A 13,919-nucleotide genomic window follows, 5' to 3' on the forward strand; every position below is an offset into this window, starting at 1 on the left:
TCCTTTAACCGGAAGGACTGGGAATCAGACCGCACAGAGGCGGCTGGGGGCGCAGTGACTGTTCTTCTGAGGCCCGCGGCTTCCTGATCAGTTAGTTTTGGCCACGTCCAGGTGGTTTAAAGACCGAAGGCCACCTCCGCGGGGCAAAGGGACAGGGGAGCCCAAGACGAACTGAGGACGCCGACCAGCAACTGCTGCTCCCCGAGAGCTGCGGCAAGAATTAGCCCAGTATTTACATGCTAATGGATTCTCCGTTCATAAATATTTCATTTTCATCCACCTACTCAGGAGGCAGCTGAGCACTAGCCAGCTTTGTTTCCAAAGGGCCACGTGTAGCCCCTCGACAGGATGCGCGGCATCTTCAGGGCCGCAGCTGCAGCGTGTGGCCAGGTGTGGGGAGGCCCCGAGCTCGGAGCCCCGCGGGCCGGCGTCAGCTCACACGGGAAAGGGCCCCAAACCCTGAGGGCCTGGAGGAGTTGCTGGGACAGCGAGCTGGGGCCCTGCGCGCGGCGAGGCTGACATCTCGGGAACAAGCCTGATGGTGGGCGCGTGTGGCCAGGGCGGGGACAGCAGGGGCCGTCTAGGGTCTTGAGGAGCGTCCCTCCCGGGGGTGCTGGCGGGGAGCGCGTTGGGGAGGCGGGAAATGTGGCGAGGTCGCAACCTCGTAAACAACCTCCGAGCTTAGGGAGCGGTGGGGCGTGGCTGGACCCCGAAGGGCGTGGCCTGGGAGGCGTGGCGAGGTCCTGATGGGCGTGGCCCGAGTGGGGCAGCCGCGGCGAACCGCGGTGTCAGAACGGCAAACGCGTTAGGCTGGAGGTGGCTAGAAGATCACTTAGGCTGAGGGGGTGCAGGGCCCGGTCAGGAGGCGATTTCAGAAACGCAAGGAAAAGGGAACGCCTGCACCAGAACGACAACATGGACATGGAGGCGCTAGGAACAGGACTGTTTTACAGAGGAGGCTCACACCGTCAGTGTGAGGATTCTGAGGTTAAGGATGTGGGTGCGAGGGGCAGTCGAGGCCCAGTGACTCCCCCCCTCTTCGGGCTGCTCCCGAGGATGGGTTGGCAGGGGCAGCCTTTCCCACCCTCGATTTCCCGAGTCGAGGCAATGTCTATCCTTGGCAGGCGACGCTCCGAGTACTGAGAGCCAAGAGTCGCCCCCATGCTCAGGAAAAGCCGGATGTGCGGGCATCTGCTGACCATTCTGGAGCCTGTGTGTTCGCCTCGGCTCATCAGGCAGTCACCTTTTTTCTTTTGGTACGTGCCCTTAGCGGAAACTGAACCCAGGACTCTCTGGCTCAGCGGTTGGAGCGTCGGCCTGCGGACCAAACCGGCCAGGGCGGCAGTCACCTTTAATAGGAAACAGTTCTCCTGACCTCTTTCCTTTTGTGAATTTGACATTGTTGAAGAGCGTAGGCCAGTTGTTTTGCAGGTTTCACACTTTGGATTTATCTGGTTGTTTCATTATATTCAGGTTAAACATTTAGTTAATGCTGTGTCCTCAGTGTTTTACATAGGAGGCTGTCAGTTTGTTTTATTGACGATGTGAAGTGTGATCATTTCAATTTAAAGTCCCGGTCTCTCTTGAATCTACTCTGGTCATTTTGTTCCCTATTTTGCCAAAACTCTTATCAGGATCACCAACTACCTCCATGTTGCCAAATCCCATGGTCACTGCTCATACCCCTCACATAGTAGGTGATGAGCAGCACGTTTTCAAATGCAGAGGGAAGACCCTCTTAACTGCTAGCACCCCCATCCCCACAAAATTAATTTCACACTTAGAGCAAGGCCCTGGATATAGTCCACTGGGAAACATTCCATCTCACTTCACTGTGATTTTGGGAAGTTTCTTCACCTATAAAACGGTGTATATAACAGTACCCATCTCATAGGGTTGTTGAGAATTAAATTTGAGTTGGAGCACCGTTGTGCCTTTACATTCTCAGCATCCAGCAAACCCTAAATATATTCAAATTTTGCAAGTCTGAATTTCCTGTTTCTAGGCTGTCAAGAGCTTGGGCATTATTCATTGTTCAAATACTCACCCAACCCTATTAACCAGGTGAGATTCCCCCAAGTTACTTAAAAGAATCCAACTTAAGAGAATGTTCCCAAATCCCTTCCTAAACATTATTCCAGCTTCAGTAATTCCCTGGTCTCCCCAGGATCTACTTAAAATTATCTTGCTATAGCGCTGGGCCAGACAGCTCAGTTGGTGAGAGCATTCCACACATCGAGGCTTCAGGCAGGAACCCCGGTCAGGACACATAAAAGCAACCAACGAATGTATTAAAATAAACGGAACAAGAAATCAGTGTTTCTCTTTCCCCCTAAAACCAATTAAAAAATTTATTTTGCATCTGGCCAGTGTGGCTCAGTAGTTGAGCATTGACCCACGCCCCAAGAGATTGCTGGTTTGATCCCCAGTGAGGACACATGTCCATCTGGGTTTTGGGCCCGATCCCCAGTGGGGAGCATGCAGGAGGCAGCCAATCGATGTTCTCTCTCATTGATGTCTCTATCTCCCTCACTTCTTCTCTCTAAAATCAATAAAGGAAAAAAAATTTTTTTAAATTATTCTGCCATATAATTTTATAGGCTTTTGTACAAGTTGATTTAGACTTCAGGAATATTTTCTGAAATCTTAAGGTGTAAATTAGTTCTTCAAAGGATCACACTAGGATCCCATGCCAACAAATAGGCTCCAAAAATAATTCCATAATCCTCATACTCAAGGATTTCTTTTTAAACAACCAGCAATATAAAAATGAAGTTACAGCTAAAGAGTTTAAGACCAGTAAAAACATAAGCACATTACTCCTTAACATGGGCCTATTCCTTGGCTCATTGTTTAAATTTCACTTCACTCCTAGGAGAGCTTCAAAAACTCAAATGTTACTTCTTAATGCTCAGTACTAGAGAGTTGTCAGAGGTCTTAAAAGGTTCATTATCCGCATTTCACACTACATTCCAAGGCTAAATAAAAGAGCCCTAAGAATTAACAGTTGGCGCTTGATTAATAACTTGAGGGTTAATACACAGCATCCTTTTTTTCCCCCTTTATTGATTTTTAGAGAAACATCCATGCGAGAACATCAATTTGCCACCTCCTGCATGCCCCACACTGGGGATCGGGCCCACAACCTGGGCATGTGCCCTGACTGGGAATCGAACTGGCAACTTCTTGGTGCATGGGTCAACACTCAACCACTGAGCCACATTGGCCAGACAATACATAGCATCTTAAAATAGCCAAATTTCCAACGCACTAATTTTTGGACTGGACTTATTATAGCATGTTTATAAATGTACTTTTACTACTCACACAAACTTCAACTATTCCCATGATTCTGTTGGCTGGCTAAGTTTGAAAATGATTTAGAATACAACATACCCAGAGTTAAGATCTGGTTTTGGCAAACAGATTCACTATTAAAGGGTTATCCCTGTCCCCATCTCTCAACAGTCTGTTTCAGATATGAGGTGACAAAACACTTGACACTAAAATTACTTTGAATATGGACGTCAAGTGAATTGTAAGGGTAAGGTTGATAATAAAGACCAAAAGCAGGTATAGTTTAATGTATTTTAATAGCAAACTTACAGGAACAGCACAGAAGACAGACAACATTAAAAACATGTACTTGCATGTAGGACAACTCAGTTAGAAAAGTATAGTGAATGGATGGAATCTACTGTATGATAAAAATGCTACAAACACCATTTAGTTGCCATCAATAAGAAATTTACTTGTTTTAAAAAAATCCAAATGCTGGCATTGTCCAGAAAAATTTAACAGGTTTATTTATATTGTTATAAAGTTGAACGGCTGAAACTTGTTCACTGAAACATTTTGACTTGCATTAATGCCTTATGTCCCCGCATTTATATTAAAAAAATTCACACACAAATGAAAATGGAAAAACTGCCAATACCTGATTTCTGCCCCCTATTTTCAACTTGCAATCATATACTTAGGTACCTTTTGACCCCATGGAAAAAAAATATCTAACGTTCAGAACTACCAATAACAGGAAGAAGAGAATTTTTTTTTTTTTAAAAGAATGAAATGTTTCCCATCATAGTGGATTCTTAAGCACGTTCTCCACGTATGCGGCGTGCTAGCTGGATGTCTTTTGGCATAATTGTTACACGTTTGGCATGGATAGCACACAGGTTGGTGTCTTCAAAAAGGCCAACCAGATAGGCCTCACTTGCCTCCTACAACAGGAATAAAGAAAAAAAAATATTAATGTTATTCCCAACAATTAAAAAACATCTGCACCAGTTAAAATGATGAGGTTACTGAACTCTTTAAAAACATACTTCAGAAGACGTTAACTATTTTACCAAATGCTTATGTTTAAATACCTGTGGGGCAAAAGCGAAAAGGCGGTTTATGAAAAGTGCAAAGCTTTTAAGTGTGTAAATCTTTATCAAATTAAACAAAAGTCGAATTATTTCATTACTAAGAAAGTTTAATATTTCTAGTGTTAATATAATTTCTAGCAAACTGAAATGTGTCTTTAGTAAAGCAAGAAATCTAATTTAAACGCTAATAGTCACATCCTCACAAAGATAAATAGAATTGTATCCAATCCAAATATTCCTTCCCCGCTCACTATCTTTTTATTCTGAACCCTACCACACTCCAAGATATGTTTGAGCCCTTGCCTTGCCAAATAATGCAATATAGTTGATGAGAGGTTTCCATCTTGTGGTCTTCATTTACCTTTCCTTTTACACCTCAGATTTTTATCGCAGGAGTACTATGCGTTCCAGAACACATACTTCGACCTATTTTGCCTGGCAGATGTGCTCTCATCCCCTATCAAGCATATCTTCCCCTCTATGTAACCCCAACTATAATGGCATTTGTTATTCTCCTAATACGGATCCATCCGGTTTTTCCTATTACACTCTAAGATTCTTTGAAGAAAACTTATCCCTACTATCACTCAGAAACTGCTAGTTGTGTGAATCATTCATCAACACTTGGCATGCTAAGAGGAAAAAAAGAGGAGCTTCTACTTATAACTAACTCTTAAATTGTTAGTACATCGTACAGCTGGTCTGAAAAGTTGAAGGATCCTTTAAGTTAAAACGTCTGTTTACTCATTTTGAAATTAAGAAACTAATGTTTTGTTTTACTAGACTAGTCAGCCAAACTGTTCTAGTGGATTAAGAACATTAAGTGAGGTTATATATTCAGCTTTCTCTGCTTATCTAGAAGGAAGATATCTCTCGTCCAAGATATATTGAAAAACAAAAAGCCAACAGGTTTTTTTTATAGTTGCTATTTTTGCCTTAATTTAAAAAATCATTTCCATTTTCTAATGTTTAGGTAATGATAGAACTAAAAAACACAAAAATACTGGAGCAATTCAAGCCCTATAATATTATGTGATACACAAAACACATAGTTAGGAATAGCCAGATTTACTTTTTACAATCAACATTTTGACTTTGCAACAAAACCATGGAGATTCTGCTTTTAAAGCATTAACACAGCAACACTTAATTCAAATGGTTTACATTATTTCATTTTACGAAAAAATGTATTCCTTTACCTTTATACTCTGAATCTAATCTCTCATAAAACTGTTTCACCCAATTTTTACTAAAATGTCTTTCTGCAGTACTTGTTACCAAAAGCTGGGTTTTATTTACCCACTCTTTAAGGCCTAGTTCAAGACTGTAACATTAAGGAGAATGCAAACACTCCTCTTGCTCCTGGTTTCTAGGTGCAGGTAACCTTGAAACTCCTCCATCCTTGGCACGTACTGGGTTTTGTATACCAGCCATCTTTTAGTGTCCTTCAGTTACTTAATAGAGATTTCATTTTATGCTTACAAATATTAAATAAATATTTGCTGGTTCGTTTTTATATTTAACCCTAATTTAAATTTGCATATTTCCTATACAATAGTCCCTCATATCATACCCATTCCAAAGACTGTATTAACAGCAAAAGTCCTTAATATTCAGGGATTCATTCTTGAGATATTCTGGAAATGGGTAACTTTAGAAAACATAGCCTACTGTAGCCTACGCTTAGGAATTCACAGTTTAATTTTGTTTCACCCACCTTACCTCAGTTTTATGAGCTGCTATATGGACAAGCCAACAGGTCCTGTGATTTAGAGACCATTTATTTAAGAATGGCAGGATCTATAGACTCCCAGTGCTGTATTAGAACCAGGTTATTGATTTATTAGGGTTGTATCTGGTCAACTCTGGGAGAAGATTCAATACTCACAGGGTATCTGACTATGACCCATATATTTCCAATTCTATAAACAATGTCCTAAAGTCTCCTAAACATTAAGATTGTAATGGAAGTTAAAGATTGCCATGTTAATTTATAGCCCAATGAACACAGTTTTAAGATAATAACAAAATATCTTACAACTCAAAGGAAACATTAATAATATACATTTTCAATATATCCAATGTTTGACTCTTCCACCACCATTTCAACAAGCCTATGTCCATTAAAAAAAATTTTTTTTTAAAAATCCTCACCCAAGGATATTTTTCCATTTGTTTTCAGATGGGGGAGGGGGGACGACATCACACACATGCAGCTGGTTGTCTCCAGCAAGACCCTAACCAGGGCTGGGGCCTGAACAGCAACTAAGGTACTTGTGTGCCCTTGACTGGAATAGAACCCCAAACTCTGGTCTGCAAGGCCAATGCTCTAACTGCTGAACCAAACCAGCCAGGGCACCTATTTCCATCTTTAACATAAAAACATCTTAGGTCAAACTCTCAGATACTAAAGGCAAAGGCTAAGTTTTTTTTTTCTCTTGATTTGAGAGAGACAGAAATATTGATGAGAGAGAACATCGAATGGCCACCTCCTGCATGCACCCCCCCACTGGGGATTGGGCTCACCAACCTGGGCATGTGCCCTGACCAGGAATCGAATGGCAACCTCTTGGTGCATGGGTCAATGCCCAACCACCGAGCCACACCGGCTGGGCACAAAGACTAAGTTTTAAATTAGTCAGTTCTTGAGTATCTATGGCAAACCTAGACTAACTTTTCTACAATCCTCACTGGACTACCTCACCATTCTCCGGACCGCAGGCGGGCGCTCCAACCGCTGAGCCAAACCGGCCAGGGCTACCTCACCATTCTCATTTAGTTCTATCAGAAAAGTTGTAAATTGTGTTAATTCTAAAACCAAAGATAAAGGGACTCGTAATCAGTTTCAACTTTTTTAAAAAATTCTTCACCAGAGGATACTTTTCTATTTATCATCAGATGGAGTGGAAGGGAGGGACAGACAAACATTGATGTGATAGAGCCACATCAACTGGTTGCCTCCTGGACGACCCAACCAGAGCCAGAGGCACCACAACCAAAGTGCCCTTGGCCGGAATTGAACCTGCGACTCGTTGGTCCACGGCACCAACTGCCTTCTTTAATTGCTCTATTTCTGTTAGCAAATTCTTCATCTTTAGTGAACTGAAATGTATGTATAAAATAAGAAAACACAAAACAAAAAACTTGTAACAAAGATTATTCTTTCAAATGAAAATAAGAGCTATTTAATGCTAGAATACTATGGGAAGCAGAAGTGAACACTTGCTTAAAATCATACTTATAAATAGCAACAAAAAAAGTTTACACATGAATTAGCCCTGGCCATTTGACTTAGTAGTTGGAGTGTAGGGCCGAGGACCAGAGTCTTAGTTTGTCCCCAACCACCCGGAGGCAGCCAATCAATGTGTAATCGATGCCCCCACCCAAGATAAATAGAAAAATATCCTTGGGTGAGGATTAAAAAAAGAAAATGTGCCCTGGCCGGTTTGGCTCAGTGGTTAGAGCGTCGACCTGCGGTCCTGAGAGACCCGGGTTCGGTTCCCGCCAAGGGCATGTACCTCGGTTGCAGTTTGTCCCTGGCCCTGGTCGGTTGTGCGGGTGGCAGCCACTCGATGCGTCCCTTTCACGTCGATGTTTCTCTCTCTCTCTCTGTTCCTCTCTCTCCCTCCCACTCTGCCTGAACAAAGGATGGAAAAATGTCCTCGGGTGAGGATAAAAAAAGAAAAAAAAAAGAAAATGTACACATGAATTAAAAAACAAAAACAGCCCTGGCCAGTTTGGCTCAGCGGTTAGAGCATCAGCCTGCAGTCCAGAGACCTGTGTTTGGTTCCCGCTAAGGGCGTGTACCTTGGTTGCAGTTTGTCCCCAGCCCTGGATGGGCCCTGCGGGTAGCAACCACTCGATGTGTCCCTTTCACGTGATTGTCTCTCTCTCTCTCTCTTCCTCTCTCTCCCTCCCACTCTATCTGAACAAAAAAATGAAAAAAGAAGAAAATGTCCTCGGGTGAGGATTAAAAAAAAACAAAACAAAAATAAGTCTTTTTACCCAGATTGCTTAGAAATCTCAATTCACAAGGTTGTACATTTAAACTCAGTAACAATGGATTCCACACATGAATTTAAAGACAATAGTCTCTTACCCATCCTGTTTAGCAACCTCAATTTACAAGGCTCTATATATCACTGACAAACTCAAAATGTTAAATTTTCAAGTATAATTATGTTCTCAAAAAGCATAGTCCTGTTAACTCTCACTAGAAAACAAAATTAGCAGCTTTGAATCACTAAAATTCTTAGTAAAATTTTGTATTAAAATAGTGGGGAAAATGTGATTTGCAATTGCAGTAATAAATGAAATGAGGTTTGAAGATAATCAGTGATTAAAGCAGAAAATAAAGTTTTAAGTAACAACATAGGAAGATTTTAGTAGTTTGAAATTTCAATTCATTGACAACTTAATGGATGCCTACTCCTAGAATTCACCAATCAAATGAAGTTCAGGCTAACCATAGAAACAGCTCGACCAATTACATTTCAGTGTAGAATCCACCTATCAAATCCTTCTCACTTATAAAGCAAAAGCTTGGTATAGCAGCCTTGAAAATCATCCAACGGAGCGTACATAGATTCTAGACACCCCCCACCCCCCCCCCCGCCAAGAGATACCAATTCATATCTGTGGTGGTGCCTAGCCATCCGCATTTTTAATCATCTCCAACCCCATGCTCTGATGGAAGAGGTAGCATTACATTTTGAGACACACTGATCTAAGGAATGCCAAACACAATATAAACAGGTTTACTTAAGCGACGAATGTTAATCATTCCCACATACCTAATCAAATTATCTCACTTTTGGGCATTTTCAAGTTTAATCTCAGCATAAACTACAAATATTTCAAATATACAACCACCCCTAAAATAGTATTTCTCACACTTCTGACACCTTGGAGCCAAGATTACATTTAATATGCTCTCCATTAAGTTGAAATCCCTAACCCTCTTTAGCAAAGAACAAATCTTCAAATCCTTGTTCCTTACATGCCGGATATCATCTTTAAGCACACCCTTTTCCCCTATTGCCAATACAAACTACCACTCCCTGGTTCTTCTACCTCATCTCATAATTCTTTAATACTGCTTATTCCCATCCTAGCTATATGCTCTCTCCACTTATGTCTGCCTGTTCAGTTCCAGTAAGACATTTATTCTAACATTCCATTCACATCAGCCACTTTGAAACGGATTACCAGTATAGCCCTTTAGTCCCGTGTGGTCTTCTTGTCCTGAAGCATCCATAAGCCAACCTGGAGGGTGCCTCTCCCCCTTACAACATTGTTTTTAGTGCAATGTTTAAAATTTTTAAATGGTATAATGGAATGCACACTAGGCTTTGGAGTCAAACGGGTTCAAATTACACTTTCTGTGTGTACAACCTCGAGCAACTTAACCTTTCTGATATCTCAACAGTGAATTAAGATATCACCTATCTTACAGGCTTATGATGATTAAATTATATAAGCATGCGCAAAAATTTAGAATTGTTCTTGGTACACAGCAGGATCCTCAACTCTAAAGAGCCTTTCCTACCCATTTTACCTGCAAAGCACCAATAGCTGCACTCTGGAAGCGCAGATCTGTTTTGAAGTCCTGAGCAATTTCTCGCACCAGACGCTGGAAGGGAAGTTTGCGAATCAGAAGTTCAGTGGACTTCTGATAACGTCTAATTTCACGAAGTGCCACGGTACCAGGCCTTAAAAAAAATAAAAAATTAAAGAAATGGTTACCAAATACATAAGAAACATAAAATAAGTGGTTAGCTTAAAAAAAAAAAAAAAAATGCAGTCTTAAAAAAACAAACCACCTACTTTTTCTCAGCTGCTGTATCAAATTTTACCTATCATTTTATAACCTGAATATTCAAATCTATTAAGAGTAACACAATATCTTTAAAGCAAAAAGCATGATAATTATAATCCTGGCAGAGAGTTTATCAAAGTGCCATTTATTTTATTCATCTTTAACATGTACACCACTAACTTCTGTTATAATTACAGTTTGGGAGGGTATTAGCCCACTAATAAAGAAGTCAAAATTGTTCAGACTCTTCTCAATTTGGCAACACTCTCCTTCTTCCCCCTGCACCCTCTATTCTTCTAGAAAACCTACCATTACAACCCAATGAGCCTCATTTTAAAAATACACTCGTGGTATAACTTTGATTTCCCAGAATACCTTTACTTCGACACTGTCCATCTTCCATGATTCTTGATTGCGCAGTTATCCACCGAAAGTTTTTTTAAACTAAGTAATTGTCAGCAAGAAATTACCACAATTCTGACTTATTTCTTCCACTGCATGAGCTTTTATTTATTTATTTTTTTTTGCAGAGGCTACCTAAGTATGGACAACTTCTGCCCTCTAATGGCAGATGCCTTTAATAACACTGCTCAGGGTAGTTAAAAACCAAATATACTAATAAACCAATTCAAGTAAATGAGGGATGGGAACTCAACTAAAACAAAATGACCCCAATCTTGATTAAATTACTATTTTGCCAAAAGCAAGTGCATCCTCAAAATATATTTCAGAATAACACTTAAAAATACATATTACTAACAGCTAAGTAAAATGTTAAGCCCACTAACTTTACTAGTGATGTAATAGGTCTTCTTTGGGCAATGGATTTAAGATTGTGGCTTCAAAATTAAACGCGTTCCCAATAAAACCTAACAATAAATTCTATATAAAATTTCAAGTATTAGTAAATATTCAAAAAAAGGGAAAACAGTTTCTCTAAAGTAAAAAGTTTTATTATACATCTTTTTATTAGACTACATGGGTACTGCACTTAGGGGCTTTGTCCTCTTTTCTTTTCTTTTTTGACATGGCAAAAAATGTCTGTAGATATGCTTCACCCTCCTCCCAATTCCTGTTATGCTTTGATAGCCTCCCCAAACTGGCCATTATTTTTCCTATTTTTAATACCTGTAACGATGAGGTTTCTTCACCCCTCCAGTAGAGGGCGCACTCTTGCGAGCCGCTTTGGTAGCCAGTTGTTTCCTCGGTGCTTTACCACCGGTGGATTTGCGGGCAGTCTGCTTTGTACGAGCCATGGTATAGAGACCTCTTTACTTACCTACCAGCATCAAAAAACCAAAAATCACCATATACTATCAAACACACAAGTTTTCCTGCCACTATCACCCCCTCCCGAAAATCCGGAAATAGGATCAGCATAAAAAATAATGTCGGTAATGTTATATAATTCGAAAGGGTGCAGATTACGTTTACCACCCAAATGCGACTTCTTTAAACAAACTGTAGTACTAAAAAATTGTTACCATTATACACCAATCATCTCAAAAAAAAAAAGCCAAATCCGAGAGACAAACGGCAAAACAAAAAGACCCCTAACAGCTTCTGCTTTCATTTCTTTAATTAAAGCAGAAATTAGAAATGTCTGTAAACATTCGATCCATAAACACGTCAGAAGAATGAAGCCACAAACCAGAAAGGTCGAGTCAAATTACAGCAAAAAAGGTTTTCGACCCCCCCCCCCGCAACCACCCCCCTTGCGTCTGGCAGTTGATAGATTGCTGTAAATATCTGAAAACAATCCCGCTTTAGCATCTCTCCAGTTCTGCTGACAAAAAGACGTCTCGAAAACCGAAAAACAAGAGAGAAACAGCAGCTACCACCAGCGAGCAGTCTACAAAGCACTGTCCTCGCGGCAGTCCAACCAGGCTTCGCAATGAAAATTAAAAAAAAAAAAAAAAGTGCCCGCACCCAGGCTTTAATTAACGCACCGGCCGACCGGTCTACCCCAAGCACCACATAAACTTTTGGTTTCGCCTCCTCCGGCCCCTCGGCTCGGGGTCCCCCAGCCTCCCGCCTCGCGCCCAGCGTCTCGCGCAAGCACAAACTCGGCTTCCAGACCAGAACAAAATGGAAACAATCGCAAAACGTATCCAATTCCCTTCCAAAGAGACAAAACACCAAAACGCTCGAAAAGACCCCCATCTCCTGCCACGTGCCGCCCTCCAAAATGCAAAAGTTTTTTTTTTTTGCATTTCAGATGCATCAAGTTTCCGCTTCTCCAAAAAAGGAGAAAAAAATGTCCCTCTTCAAAGAATTTTCCTTCTTTTCTGAAATGGGGAAGAGAGAAACTGGGGAAAAAATATGGTCGGTGACCAGAGAAGAGAGACAAGATGGTGAAGCTTAGCAACTGTGGGGAGGCAGCAAAAAGCGAGTTACCCCAGGGTGGTAAGTGGCGGCGATTTCCACCCTTTTCCCGCTCGAAAACTGGGGGCCGGAGCCCGGGGGCGGTAGTTAAGGCGCCCGCGCGGGTCGTGGTGAGGGTCTGGGGTCCCGAGAAGGGGCGGCGGGCGGCATTTCACCGAAGAAAGAGGAGCTCGGGGCGCGGGGAGGAGGGAAGGCTCGGCGCCGCGGCGGTTGCTGCTGTTGGGCTGAGGCGGCGAGAGACTGGGGAGCCGCCGCCGCCTGAGGGGAGAGGGGAACTCGCTCCTCACCTCCATTTCTGGGCCAAAAAGTTTGTGGGCCAAGCTGGAGGGGCTGAAGGTCCCCTCCCCGCGCCGCCTGGGCCCGGTCCGGGGCTGACGGCAAGCGGGGCTCGGTTCCGGGGAAGCGGGCAGACGGGGAAACTTACCCCCCTTCTCCTTCGGCTGGAGCTCGGCGAGCTGGAGGCGGCGCAGGCGTTAGAGAGCGACGGCGGCTGCGAACACAATTGAAAGATGGCTGACACCGAGGTTATCCCCCAACACACGCCGCCCCGCCCCCGCGCCGCGCGCCAACCAATCACACACAATGGAGGGAAGGCTCGGCCCCGCCCCCGCGCCCCCGCTCGCGCCCCGCCCCCGCCCTTCCCCCCGCGCGCCCGTTCGCTGGCGCGCGCTCGCCCCTCCCCCGCGCGCCGTCCGCTCCCTCCTCCCAGCAGCCTCGCGCGGTGTGTGTACAAACACAAAAGACATGCCGAGGGTCCGACGGCTCACGCCTCGGCTGTCGTCTGCCCTCGTTTTAACTCCCGCTTCTGGGCCCCGCACTCCCAACCCGCCTCGTGCGCACACGTCACCGAACTCGCTAAGCCCGGGTTTGGGACGCCGAGGGGGAAGTGGGGGGGAAGGAAGGGCGAGAGGAGGCGCGGCGGGTGAACGCCCGGCCTGCGGGCGTCTCGGGCCGCGGTGAGGAGGAGGAAGGGGCGCCACCGCTCCCGCGCGGGCCCCGGCGCGCGCCCCCGAGGCGCCCCGGACGGCGTGGGGACGGGGTGGAGGACGCGGCCCGCCGGGTCGCCGCGCCCCAATTGAAAACATTCTCCAGCAGGAAGCTTGCAGATAGAAGTCTGGTGTCCCGCTCCCACTTTCGAATCGGGCTGCTCTGGCAGCTGGCGGGGCGCACAGCCCTCTGCTCGCTTTCCCTCCGGGCCAGGTGCGGTGGGTCTGCCCGCAGACAACTTTATCCGCTCAACACCGGCCCTGGCCGAGGCAGGCCGCCCTGGGCCGGCTGCGGGCCGTGCAGCGGCCGGTCCGCACGGGCTGGACCACAGAGGACTACCAACCCCTCGCAGGTGG

The 13,919-nt window shown here is 44.1% G+C and overlaps 1 protein-coding gene across 2 annotated transcripts; it reads right to left on the reverse strand.

Annotated features, from left to right (window-relative positions):
- Positions 1-3,574: 3,574 nt before the first annotated feature.
- On the reverse strand, positions 3,575-13,127 carry LOC118640520 (histone H3.3A). 2 transcript variants are annotated; one of them, XM_036277404.1, is made up of 4 exons: positions 13,001-13,127; positions 11,320-11,470; positions 9,931-10,084; positions 3,575-4,223 (listed from the first exon to the last, which is right to left on the reverse strand). In XM_036277404.1, the coding sequence occupies exons 2-4, from the start codon at positions 11,445-11,447 to the stop codon at positions 4,095-4,097; spliced, it is 411 nt and encodes a 136-aa protein (XP_036133297.1). In that variant the 5' UTR covers positions 11,448-11,470; positions 13,001-13,127; the 3' UTR covers positions 3,575-4,094. The 2 variants fall into 2 exon arrangements, with proteins under 2 accessions (XP_036133297.1, XP_036133298.1); XM_036277405.1 differs by lacking the exon at positions 13,001-13,127 and adding an exon at positions 12,030-12,050.
- Positions 13,128-13,919: the final 792 nt, after the last annotated feature.

The sequence above is a fragment of the Molossus molossus genome, unplaced genomic scaffold (assembly GCF_014108415.1).
Source record: "Molossus molossus isolate mMolMol1 unplaced genomic scaffold, mMolMol1.p scaffold_m16_p_23, whole genome shotgun sequence".
In the NCBI taxonomy this organism is placed as follows: domain Eukaryota; kingdom Metazoa; phylum Chordata; class Mammalia; order Chiroptera; family Molossidae; genus Molossus; species Molossus molossus.